Here is an 11,609-nt window from a genome sequence, read left to right on the forward strand (position 1 = left end):
TGGTATATATACACAATGGAATACTACTCAGCCATAAAAAAGGATGACATAATGCCATTTGCAGCAACATGGATGGAACTAGAGAATCTCATCCTGAGTGAAATGAGCCAGAAAGACAAAGACAAATACCATATGATATCACTTATAACTGGAATCTAATATCCAGCACAAATGAACATTTCCTCAGAAAAGAAAGTCATGGACTTGGAGAAGAGACCTGTTGTTGCCTGATGGGAGGGGGAGGGAGTGGGAGGGATCGGGAGCTTGGGCTTATCAGACACAACCTAGAATAGATTTACAAGGAGATCCTGCTGAATAGCATTGAGAACTATGTCTAGATACTCATGTCGCAACAGAAGAAAGGGTGGGGGAAAAAACTGTAACTGCAATGTATACATGTAAGGATAACCTGACCCCCTTGCTGTACAGTGGGAAAATAAAAAAAAAATTAAAAAAAATGCAACTGGATAGATCAAAGAAACTGTTTTCATAATGTGTCATATCTCATATTTTGTTATTTGCCTGAATTTAGTTCTCATTAGTTAAAAATTTTAATACATTAACATACTACCCAAGATAAACCTCCAGAAGTACTGCACTGCAATTTCTAACACCTTGACATGTTTGCAGATTCAATGAACATATTAAAATAAATCCAAAAAAGTGTGCTATTTGATTTTACTTATTTATATTCATGAAGTTATTCTTCTATGAAAAATATAACATTAAAAAATACCCAAATTAAAGCAGAACATAATTTTTAAATTTCTATTTCAATTTGTCTCTCTCCTAACTAGTAGTACTTTTGACTCTAGGGAACCTGCATTATTTTATATGACATAGCATATAAATTATTTCCTAAGGAAGTTTTATGTAGTATTTGAAGTAAAAACTACTAAACTTGAATATCTTATCATTCAAAAATGCAACTTGATTTTTTATTACATACAAAGTATACTTTTACCGCAGTATTTTGTGAATGAGGAATATAATCATTCATGGTGCAGTAGACTGAGGCCTCTCAGTGGGATACATTTTTTGATAAAATAGTCATTTACATATAACTATTTTGTTTATAAAAAATCTTTTGTAATTTTTAACAAGTTTTTCAGGGACTTGTGAATCAGAGACAAGGGTGAATCAATTAAACTTATAAAATGGTCAGAAGTGAATGTATATTTAATTAAGTGTATGCAATCAGCCACCTCTTCATGATGCTAATTATACCTCACTGTGGATACAAAACTATAAAATACAGGTGAATTTTGATCAACCCCTCAAATTGTATAGCATAATATGTATAATTGCCTTTGTTTGAAATTTCTTCACTATGTTTCTGTGGAATTAGGCCTCAATCCACTGCACTGAGAGGGTTAGAAGTATTTGGCTCAGAAGAGATTCTTCCTCTTCACAGAAGATATTTATTTCTACTTATGCGTCAAGGTCCCACACTTACAGTGATTATCCTTGTGGATAAGAGATTATGTTATCAATGGATTGCACTTGTGTTCCAACATTGAGTTTCAGGCTGGCTGCTGTAATCATGGTTTACATGTTCTAGTTTTCCTGTCATTTGAGTTGTTTATTGTATATTTACCATTTTTTTAGATGGATGTGCTGCACTTGTGACTTGCATACTACCCCAGGCTATAAATTTCAATTTTTCTTCCTTGAATTTGGAGTTGAGCCCCATCTTTCTCCTGTACTGTGATCACCCATTGTGTTAAACCTCCTAAAGTCTGCCTTGTCATTTTTTTTTTTTTTTTTTTTTTGTCTTTTGCCATTTGTTGGGCTGCTCCTGCGGCATATGGAGGTTCCCAGGCTAGGGGTCTAATCGGAGCTGTTGACACCAGCCTACGCCAGAGCCACAGCAATGCGGAATCTGAGCCGCGTCTACGACCTACACCACAGCTCACGGCAATGCCGGATCATTAACCCACTGAGCAAGGGCAGGGATCGAACCCACAACCTCATGGTTCCTAGTCGGATTCGTCAACCACTGCGCCACGACGGGAACTCCTGCCTTGTCATTTTTAATAAGTGACAGGAATAGTGTTTTGTTTTGTTTTTTAACAAGACATTTCTTTCTCTGCAGATGTCACCACTCGAGATCTGGATTTCCTGTTCTTTTCCAGTCGGATTTCTAAGTCTGAAGCAAATGAATGCGCAAAGACTTGTGATGTTATCATTTAAACCTGTGTTTTAATTCTCCAACCCACAAAATTCACAACTGCTTGTTAATTTCAGTTGTGTAAGCCCTTAGCCTTTGATATAAGAGCTTTTTTAAAGTAAATGATAGAAACTGTGTTTTTCCAGTGCCTTAAAAATTTTAAAACATAAACCTATTAGTTCGCCATGGTACAAGAAGCAGGCAGCCAACCTTACAATTCTTACATATTTTTATGATCCCAGCCTCATGCTACTCTGTTTCCAGTCTCTCAGTCTATCCAAGCCTTGCTTCAACAGACATATCATTCCAGATGTAGAGCTGATTGTATAAGCAGCCCATTGACTGACCACTGAATGCTATAATATACCAAGTCTCTTTACTGCAACTAAATCCTAATTTCCAGCAAAACTAACAGGTTGGAAATTAATACTGATTCCTATTCCCTAAATATTTATTATCTTAATTACTATATTAACATTACCAGTATAGTAATGTTCTGAATTACAGAAAACACACCACAGTCTTGATAGATTGCATATGAGGATATAATGAAAGAAATGTATGTGTAGGTATGTGAGTGGTCTGTGAGTTTATGCATAAAAACGTGTATGTGTTTGTGAAACACACATATATAATCTCTTCCAGGATCATTCAGAGGGTTGAAATTTCAGTAGTCTAAGTCTCCAGAAAAAACACCACACAAAATAAAACAGAACTGTGCTCTCTAGTAAGCTATTGCCACTGCTGCAATCTGAAATCCCGAGTTAGGAAGTTTTCGTTAAAACTTCAGACATCAGCACTACACTGACTTTGCCAGAATCAATACCAGCAAAGTTGATGCCTTCTTTTTTTTCTTTTTCTTTTTTTTTTTTTTTTTTTTGTCTTTTTGCCTTTTCTAGTGCCACTCCCGCGGCATATGGAGGTTCCCAGGCTAGGGGTTGAATCAGAGCTGTAGCCGCTGGCCTATGCCAGAGCCACAGCAACGCGGGATCTGAGCCACGTCTGCAACCTACACCACAGCTCACAGCAATGCCAGAGCCTTAACCCACTGAGCAAGGCCAGGGATCAAACCCAAAACCTCATGGTTCCCAGTCGGATTTGTTAACCACTGAGCCACAAGGGGAACTCCAGTTGATGCCTTCTTGAATGATCTCTCTGAGTACTTCATTTGCAAATCAACGCCTGGGCAAATGACATCCAACTAACATCTTAAAACACAGACTTAATCTCAAATATCAAAGGATGCAAGTTTCCACATGTTAGAAATTGTTCAGGAGGAAACTGAACAAGTTAATAAGTAGAAGCAGCCACAATTACTTGTGATTTTTAGGTGTATGGAATATTTTTCCAAGATATAAATTACTGATTACTTATTTATCAGATACAGTAACAATTTTTATTTCCACTAGCTAATGTATTAGTATTCCCCTTACCCATATTTTGTGTGATATATCTCATTTTACAATGTTTAAAATCTCACTGGCTATAAATTGTTGATAACCTAATCAATTATTTTGTCATGATTTTATTATATATTACAGATAACTTTAAGCAAAACTTTTGTTATGAAAGTTTTAAAAAATCCATTTGTCAAGTACTTTGATTAGTATAGATATTAGAAACATATCAATATATGTGTGTAGACTTTAAAAAATCTCTAATTTATTTATAAAATTGTTATTTTTAATATATTCATAATTTGAATCTGAGTTGCTGATTTTTTCTTTATCTTTTTGTTTTATTTTCTCTATTAGGTAAAAACTATTTCCTCTTACTTTTAGACTTGGTAGACTGAGTCGAAATGTGAAGACGTCCCTCTTTCTAAGACATGAAGTTTTTGGTGAAAATACAACAAATAATACATATGTAAGTGCAACTAACATCAAGACACACATCTTGAGATTTCAGAATAAAAGGCAAATGGTGTATAAAAGCCATGGTGAATATTGGTTAAAACTGTGGACACTGAAGATAAATTACAGGGTTTTTTTCTTTTTAATTACTCAATGAATTTTATTACATTTATAGTTGTACAATAATCATCACAACCAAAGTTTATAGCATTTCCATCTAAACTATAGTTTTAAAGCCTGACTTTTCCACTAATCAGTCATGTGATAATTGTGAACTTACTTAGCCTCCCTGTGTCTGGTTATTTAACCTATGAAATGAAAATTAATAGGATTACCATTTTAAAATCTTAATGAGAACTCAGATTCAATCTAGACTAAGGCTTTAGAATAATGCCTTGTTACATAGTAAATGATTAATAAATTTCAGCTGGTTTTTTTTTTTTTTTTTTTTTTTTTGTCTTTTGTTGTTGTTGTTGCTATTTCTTGGGCTGCTCCCGCAGCATATGGAGGTTCCCAGGCTAGGGGATGAATCGGAGCTGTAGCCACCGGCCTACGCCAGAGGCACAGCAACGCAGGATCCGAGCCACGTCTGCAACCTACACCACAGCTCACGGCAACGCCTGATCGTTAACCCACTGAGCAAGGGCAGGGACCGAACCCGCAACCTCATGGTTCCTAGTCGGATTCGTTAACCACTATGCCACGACGGGAACTCCTAGCTGGTTTTCTTAACACAATTTAGATCATATAGCTATGAACCATATTTTACCAACAAATGTGCAGTGTAGAAGGCCTCTGACTTCAGATGGGTTATTTCTATTGTCTGGGCCACGAAGGACTGTCACATGCAAAATAGAACATATGAAGATCATGCCTGACAGCTCATGAAACAACAAGGAAGCTTGGTACCAGTCAGGAAATCATAGTTGTAAAATTGCAGAAACCAACAATTACAGGGGGGAAATGCACACAATCCTAAAGTGTTCTCATTGCAAGGAGAATTTTTTGTTTGTTTATTTGTATCAATATGAGAAGATGGATGGTGGGTGAACCTCTTGGGATAATCATTTCACAATATATGTAAATAAAACCACTACAGTTTATGCCTTAAACATGAATAGTGATATATGTCAATTATTTCTCAGTAAAACTGGAAAGAATGATTAATTTTCCCTTTCTAGGCAGCATAAAAGGACTTTTCTATTATCCTCACAATGAGAACCTGATAGGGCTCATTAAAATGTGATGGTCGCATAAGACTGGACCCCGTCAGAGTCATTTTTTTTTTTCTTTTCTTACAGCTGCACCTGCAGCACATGGAAGTTCCCCGGCCAGGGGTTGAATTGGAGCTACTGCTGTGGGCTGCACCACAGCCATGGCCTACACTGCAGCTTGTGGCAACACCAGATCCTTAACTGAGTGAGGCCAGAGATCAAATCTGCATCCTTATGGACCCTACATGTCGTTCTTAAATCACTGAGCCACAACAGGAACTCCCCATTCAGAGTTTTTTGTTTTTTGTTTTTGTCTTTTTGCCATTTCTTGGGCCACTCCCACAGCATATGGAGGTTCCCAGGCTAGGGGTCAAATCAGAGCTGTAGCCACCGGCCTATGTCAGAGCCACAGCAACTCAGGATCTGAGCCATGTCTGCAACCTTCACCAAAGCTCAAGGCAACGCCGGATCATTAACCCACTGAGCAAGGCCAGGGATCGAACCCTCAGCCTCATGGTTCTTAATCGGATTTGTTAACCACTGCACCACAACAGGAACTCCCCTGTTCAGAGTTTTTAACTCTTAAACTAGTCTACACTGAGCTTTCAGCACTTCATCAATTACAGTTTAAAGTGTTCCTTCTGACATTGGCTCTAGTTGTAGTTGTTTGATTCTGGGTTCTGCTCTTGATAAGCTGAGATTTTCTGTATCTGCCTGTATGTTTAAGTTTTTTCAGTGTAGCAATTTGCACAGAGATCTCAATTCTCTAATGGGCATAAGAATTGTTTATTTTCTGTTCAGCTTTTTTGTTGTGGTTGTACGGATAGGGGTTATGATTTCTGGGCTTTTTACATATCAGACTGGAAGATTTTTGATAAGAGCACTAAAGCAGTTCTGTGGGAAAAGGAAAATATCACCAACAAAGGAAATGGAAACAAATTACTATTCATACAGAAAAGAGAGTGAGAAATTTGACCCCAATTTCACACCATTAAAAAAAAAAAACCTGAGATGATCCATAGACTTAAATGGCACAAAAAATATGCTAGAATAAAACAGATTGTTTGCAACTTTGGTAGAGGCTGGGATTTCTAAAAAAGAATGTAGAAAGGACAAATATAGAATATAAAATTGAAAAATCAGATGTCATTGAAAGTAAAACTTTTAGCTGCTTTTTAAAAGATAGATTTTCTCAAAAGATATACATTAAATTTTCTTCAAATTTTAACCCTCTATAAGTCAAGAATTATAGTTACATACAAGAAGAACCAGCCTAGCTAAGTTAAGCAGAAAAGGATTATTACTCTTATATGTTACTCTTATATGTAAAGGTATAAGATATTTCACAGAAGCCTTGGGGGTTATGAAAACTAAAGCTCTTCCTGCTAAAAAGACAGCAGGATGATATCAAGCTTTTTTAGGAAAACATTGCCTCAGTTCCAACCTGCTTCTGAACAGCTACTGTGCCAGAGAATGAATTCTAGAATACTAATAAAAACAGTCTGACACCTCTCTGTTTATATTTCCTCTCTTAATTTTCTTTTTTCTTACTTTTTTCTTTTTATGGCTGCACCTACAGCATAAGGAGGTTCCCAGGTTAGGGGTCAAATTGGAGCTGCAGCTACAGGCCTATATCACAGGCACAACACTGGATCTGAGCCACATCTGCTTGTGGCAAAGCTGGATCCTTAACCCACTGAGAGAGGCCAGGGATCAAATCTGCATCCTCACAAACACTATATCAGGTTCTTAACCCTCTGAACCACCACAGGAATTCCTCCTCTCAATTTTCAAGCATTGTCTATACAACTGATTAGTGATTCTGGCTCAAATTCTGGGTACTTCAATCAGAAAGAGGTCTGAGAAAGATGGTTTTTAAATTTGCAATCAGGGAAATGAAAAAGACCTATTCAGGTGTTCAGAAAGGTTTTAAACTAGATCTTGATGTCTTTTATATTCTATCCCTTTTCCAAATGAGGACATTTCACTTCTCATTATTCACTGCATTAATTTATGGCTGATGTTTCTTTCTCCCTCTCAATCCAAATGTAATATTGAAAATCACAAAAAATCCTTTTTTTTAATTTATTTTTTGGCCACACCCATGGCATATGGAAGTTCCTGGGCCAGGATCAAACTTGTGCCATAGCAGCAGCAACACTGGATACTTAACCCACTAAGCTACCAGCAAACTCCAGAAAAAAATTAAGAGAAAGTAGAGATGAATGAAAGTTATTTCATATGAATTTTATTTATAAGGTTAAAGTCAATATTGATGTGTTTAATATTTTAACACATTTGTATGTTAAATAGACAGAATATTTAACTTCCTTTTAATATCTATTTCAGAGATGTTAAGAAACCTCATTCTTTGTACCTCATACTTTTATACAATTCTATTTTTTTCTTTTAATTTGTTGTGAATATTTTAAGCCAATGGTTTGCTTGGTGTTGCATTGATTTGATTAGTTATTTTATTCCTAATTCTTCATCTCCTTAGTTCTGATTTTTCATCCTTGATCACTGTGGTCATTTAAATTCCTTTTGAGTATGAAACAGACGTTAAAAAATTTTATCATATCAAGAATGTATGAATGGGGAGTTTTCATTGAGGCACAGTGGAAACTAATCTGACTAGGAATTATGGGTTGGATCCCTGGCCTGGACCAGTGGGTTAAGGATCTGGAATTGCCATGAGCAGTAGTGTAGGTCTCAGATGCGGCTCAGATTTGGCATTGCTGTGGCTCTGGCATAGGCCAGCAGCTACAGCTCTGATTGGACTCCTAGCCTGGAAACCTCCTTATGCCACGGTTGTGGCCCTAAAAACAAAAACAAAAACAAAAACACGTATGAATGGATTTTAAGAAAGTTTTACAGATTTTAAGAATGTCTTATCAGATTTTTCTTTTGCATTTTGCATGCAACTTTTTCTCAAATCCCATTCTTTTGTTTATAGCTTTCTCTCTGTATTGTGTAAGGAAAAGAAGTTTGTTCTTTTATTATAACTCTTAATCTGTTTCTGGCCACACTATTTCCATATCTGTTGGGGGAAAATACTGCTTTCCCCAATTTTTCCCCATTTTTCTAATGAAAACTAAAGTTATTGATGTTTTGGGATCCACGCCCCCATTTTTTAAAAAAGAGTAACTTTTAAAAATATCTTCTCGAATTTTGTGAACACTTTCTACTTATAAATATGTTAATCCATAGTAATCCATAGTAATCACATGAAAATGCTTTGTAGGGTGCTATTCATTGTCTTTCTCAGAGATCCCATTCAACAAGCTCAAAGATTGCACAATAGAGTGGATTTCTATTCCTTATACCTAATGTTCCTTAGGGGGTAAAATGCTGTATTCCTCTAGATTCTGTTATTGGATCTCTTGCCATCTGTCTGCATAATTTTGACAGTCAGAATTCTTAAGTCATAAGAAGGGCTGGATCCAGCTGCTTTAAGCAGATAATGAGTTCATTAAAATGCTCTTGTGGGCTGGGACTGCTTTGGCTGCCGGAATGGCAGCAGCAGTGATGGTGGCATGGGCCAGAAGTGTGAGGAGAAGGAGGTGGCAGTGGGTGAAGGAGCACTTCCATGGAGCACTTCTGCTGGGGCAAGCCTGTGGGCAAGAAGTGGCGCCCGGTGAAGGTGTACCCCAACGGTGCTGAGGACGAGTTGGCCAAGGCCTTCCCATGCAAGTTCAGGAGGGAGCTGGTCTGGGCACTGCCTGAGCCAGCACAGGACCCTGAGGCCTCGGCTGTGGGCATGGCAACCTGGGCCAAGCTGGAGTATGGGCTGGTGGCCGAGGCTGAGGCGGCTGAGAAGAGGGACGAAGGGCCCTATAAGATGGAGCACTTCCACTGGGGCAACCCACCCAAGGACAAGTGCTACTGCGGCTTCATGACCTCCAAGAAGAGCCAGATGCCCCTGGTCATGCTGTTCAAAAATGCCATCATCAAGAACACCCACAAGAAGGGCCAGTGAGGGCACAGGGGGCAGGTGCCTCTCACCCTGGAAGCTGACCCCAAAGCTCAAAGCCTTCTCTCCTCACCGGCCCTCCTGCCACCTCCAGCCCCGGTGAGGACATGCTCAGGCTGTTTGGGTGCCAGATATCCCACCTCTTATCTGTAGTTAAGAAATAAAACCTTTCAAGTTTCAAAAAAAAAAAAGGGGGGGGATATTGTGTATTTCACAGAGAGAGTTGGCAATGAAGGCCTGAGGCAAAGCAGCCAGGAGCAATGCCCTAACCACCACATAGAACTAGTCTGGTAATAAACTACAGCCATTCCCACCAAGCAGTAGAAACTGTGCTTTGCACTACTGTCAATTTTGGGATGGAAACTGAAGGTCACAGCAACCATTAACAGACCCACTGCTGGGCTGTATTCCAGCATCCATGTTTCTGGTATTATTGGATTATCAGGAAAAAAAAATCTGCTGCTAATGCATCTGCTGATAGTTCACAAGTATCTATTGGCTCTTTCTGCAATAATACCATCCCCTGTGATCTATTTGGCTCATGACAAGCTCAACACAGCTTTGTCCTGGAAAACCTGTGAAAATGGGTGGCTAAGTTCTGGCCTATGAGATGTGAGAAGTGATGCTTGCTGCTCCATTTCAATGCCTCTAGGAGGAAATATTTACTTTCTGTCCTTCCATTTTTCCTTCTTAATGGCTAGAAGTTGTTAAATAGAGAAGATTCCTTAGAGTCAACAGAAAAACAGCCTACAGAAGTGGGAAGACAACACTTTCTTCCACTTCTAACTGCCAGAAATCAAGAGTGCATACAGTTCTGGAACATTTTTTATCCCTAAACTCTAGCTTCAACAGTTTGGGAAAAAAAACACAATTTGGAAAAAAGAAAAGCACCCTAGAATAAAGGTGGAATGGAAGAGAGTCAATCTGTAGCTTCCTCATAATGGACACTTGTCACAGTCTATGCCCTAGGGCAATGCATTGGAAGCTGAGAAACTAATAATTTTCACTTATATTATACTTTGGAATTTCTTAAATTATGAAAAAATATTAAATGGTGGGATAAAAGTATCTCAACTACTCCTCCTAAGCAATTTTCCCACATCTGAATCTGTAATCAACATTAAACTTCTGCAAATTCTTAAATTTAGCCCCACATTTCTCTTCTATAATCTTTATCAATATATCCAATTAGCAATAAAAAGTTGACCTATACATGTTATTGACACTCCAAATTCTGTATCACTGCAGTGTTTATCATTAACACTTTGCTTAGAACACAGCAGTCATAAGTATTATTTATGACATGAGTGAGCAGATATTGGCAAAAGTTCATTTCCATATTAACATTTTTATTCTATTTTATATTTACTGTTTTTAAAAGACTAAGTGTTTTTAAAGCAAAATACTCTGTTTCCGTAATGATTTGGCCTTGTATTTTTTTAACACGTCAATGATAAAGCAGCTTAAGACATCAAAATACTTTTCACATCTTACAATTATAAATGTGTAATTTTTATTGAATGAGAGATTCTTTAAATTCTATAGTGCTTTACAATTTTCAAAAATTTCACACACAGGACTTCCTATAACCCCACATTGTCTTCACAGGTGAATTCTACCAAACATTGAGTGAAGAGTTAGCACCTCTCCTTCTCAAATATTCCAAAAAATTGCAAATTGGAAGGAATCCCTCCAGACCTATTCAGTGGGGCTACCATTACCCTGATACCAAAACACGACTAAGATATCACACACAAAAAGAAAATTATAGGCCAATATCACTGATGAACAGGGATACAAAAATCCTCAACAAAATGTTATCAAATAGAATCCAATAATACATTTAAAGGATCATATACCAAGATCAGGTGGGATGCAAGGATTTTTCAATATCCATAAATCAATCAATGAGATATACCATATTAACAAATTGAAGAACAAAGTCAGTATGATCATCTCAATAGATTTAGAAAAATATTTTGATAAAAATCAACAACCATTTATGATAAAAATTCTCCAGAAAGTGGGCATAGAGGGAGCATATTTAAACATAACAAAGACCATCCTATGAAAAACTGACAGCTAACACTGTACTCAATGGTGAAAAGCTTAAAGCATTTCCTCTAAGATCAGGAAGAAGACATGGATGCCCACTATCACCACTTTTATTCCACATAGTTTTGGAAGTCCTATCCACAGAAATCCAAAAAGAAAAATAAAGGAAAGTAAGGAGTAAAACTGTCACTCTTTGCGGGTGTTAGGATGTTATACCTAGAAAAGCATAAAGACACTGCTAGAAATGTAGAGCTCATCAGTGAATTTGGTAAACTTGAAGGATGGAAAACTAATATATAGAAATCTTTTGAATTTCTATACAGCAACAACAATCAGAAAGAGAA

At 37.4% G+C, this 11,609-nt stretch overlaps 1 protein-coding gene across 1 annotated transcript; it reads left to right on the forward strand.

The window, feature by feature from the left end:
• Positions 1–8,826: 8,826 nt before the first annotated feature.
• On the forward strand, positions 8,827–9,216 carry LOC110255184 (pro-opiomelanocortin-like). The gene has a single exon (XM_021082096.1). The coding sequence runs from the start codon at positions 8,827–8,829 to the stop codon at positions 9,214–9,216; it is 390 nt and encodes a 129-aa protein (XP_020937755.1).
• Positions 9,217–11,609: the final 2,393 nt, after the last annotated feature.

Source organism: Sus scrofa, unplaced genomic scaffold (assembly GCF_000003025.6).
Source record: "Sus scrofa isolate TJ Tabasco breed Duroc unplaced genomic scaffold, Sscrofa11.1 Contig51, whole genome shotgun sequence".
Taxonomy (NCBI): Eukaryota; Metazoa; Chordata; class Mammalia; order Artiodactyla; family Suidae; genus Sus; species Sus scrofa.

Coding starts and splice junctions, on each gene's coding strand:
- LOC110255184 (XM_021082096.1), top strand. CDS start 8,827: ATGGAGCACTTCTGCTGGGGCAAGCCTGTGGGCAAGAAGTGGCGCCCG.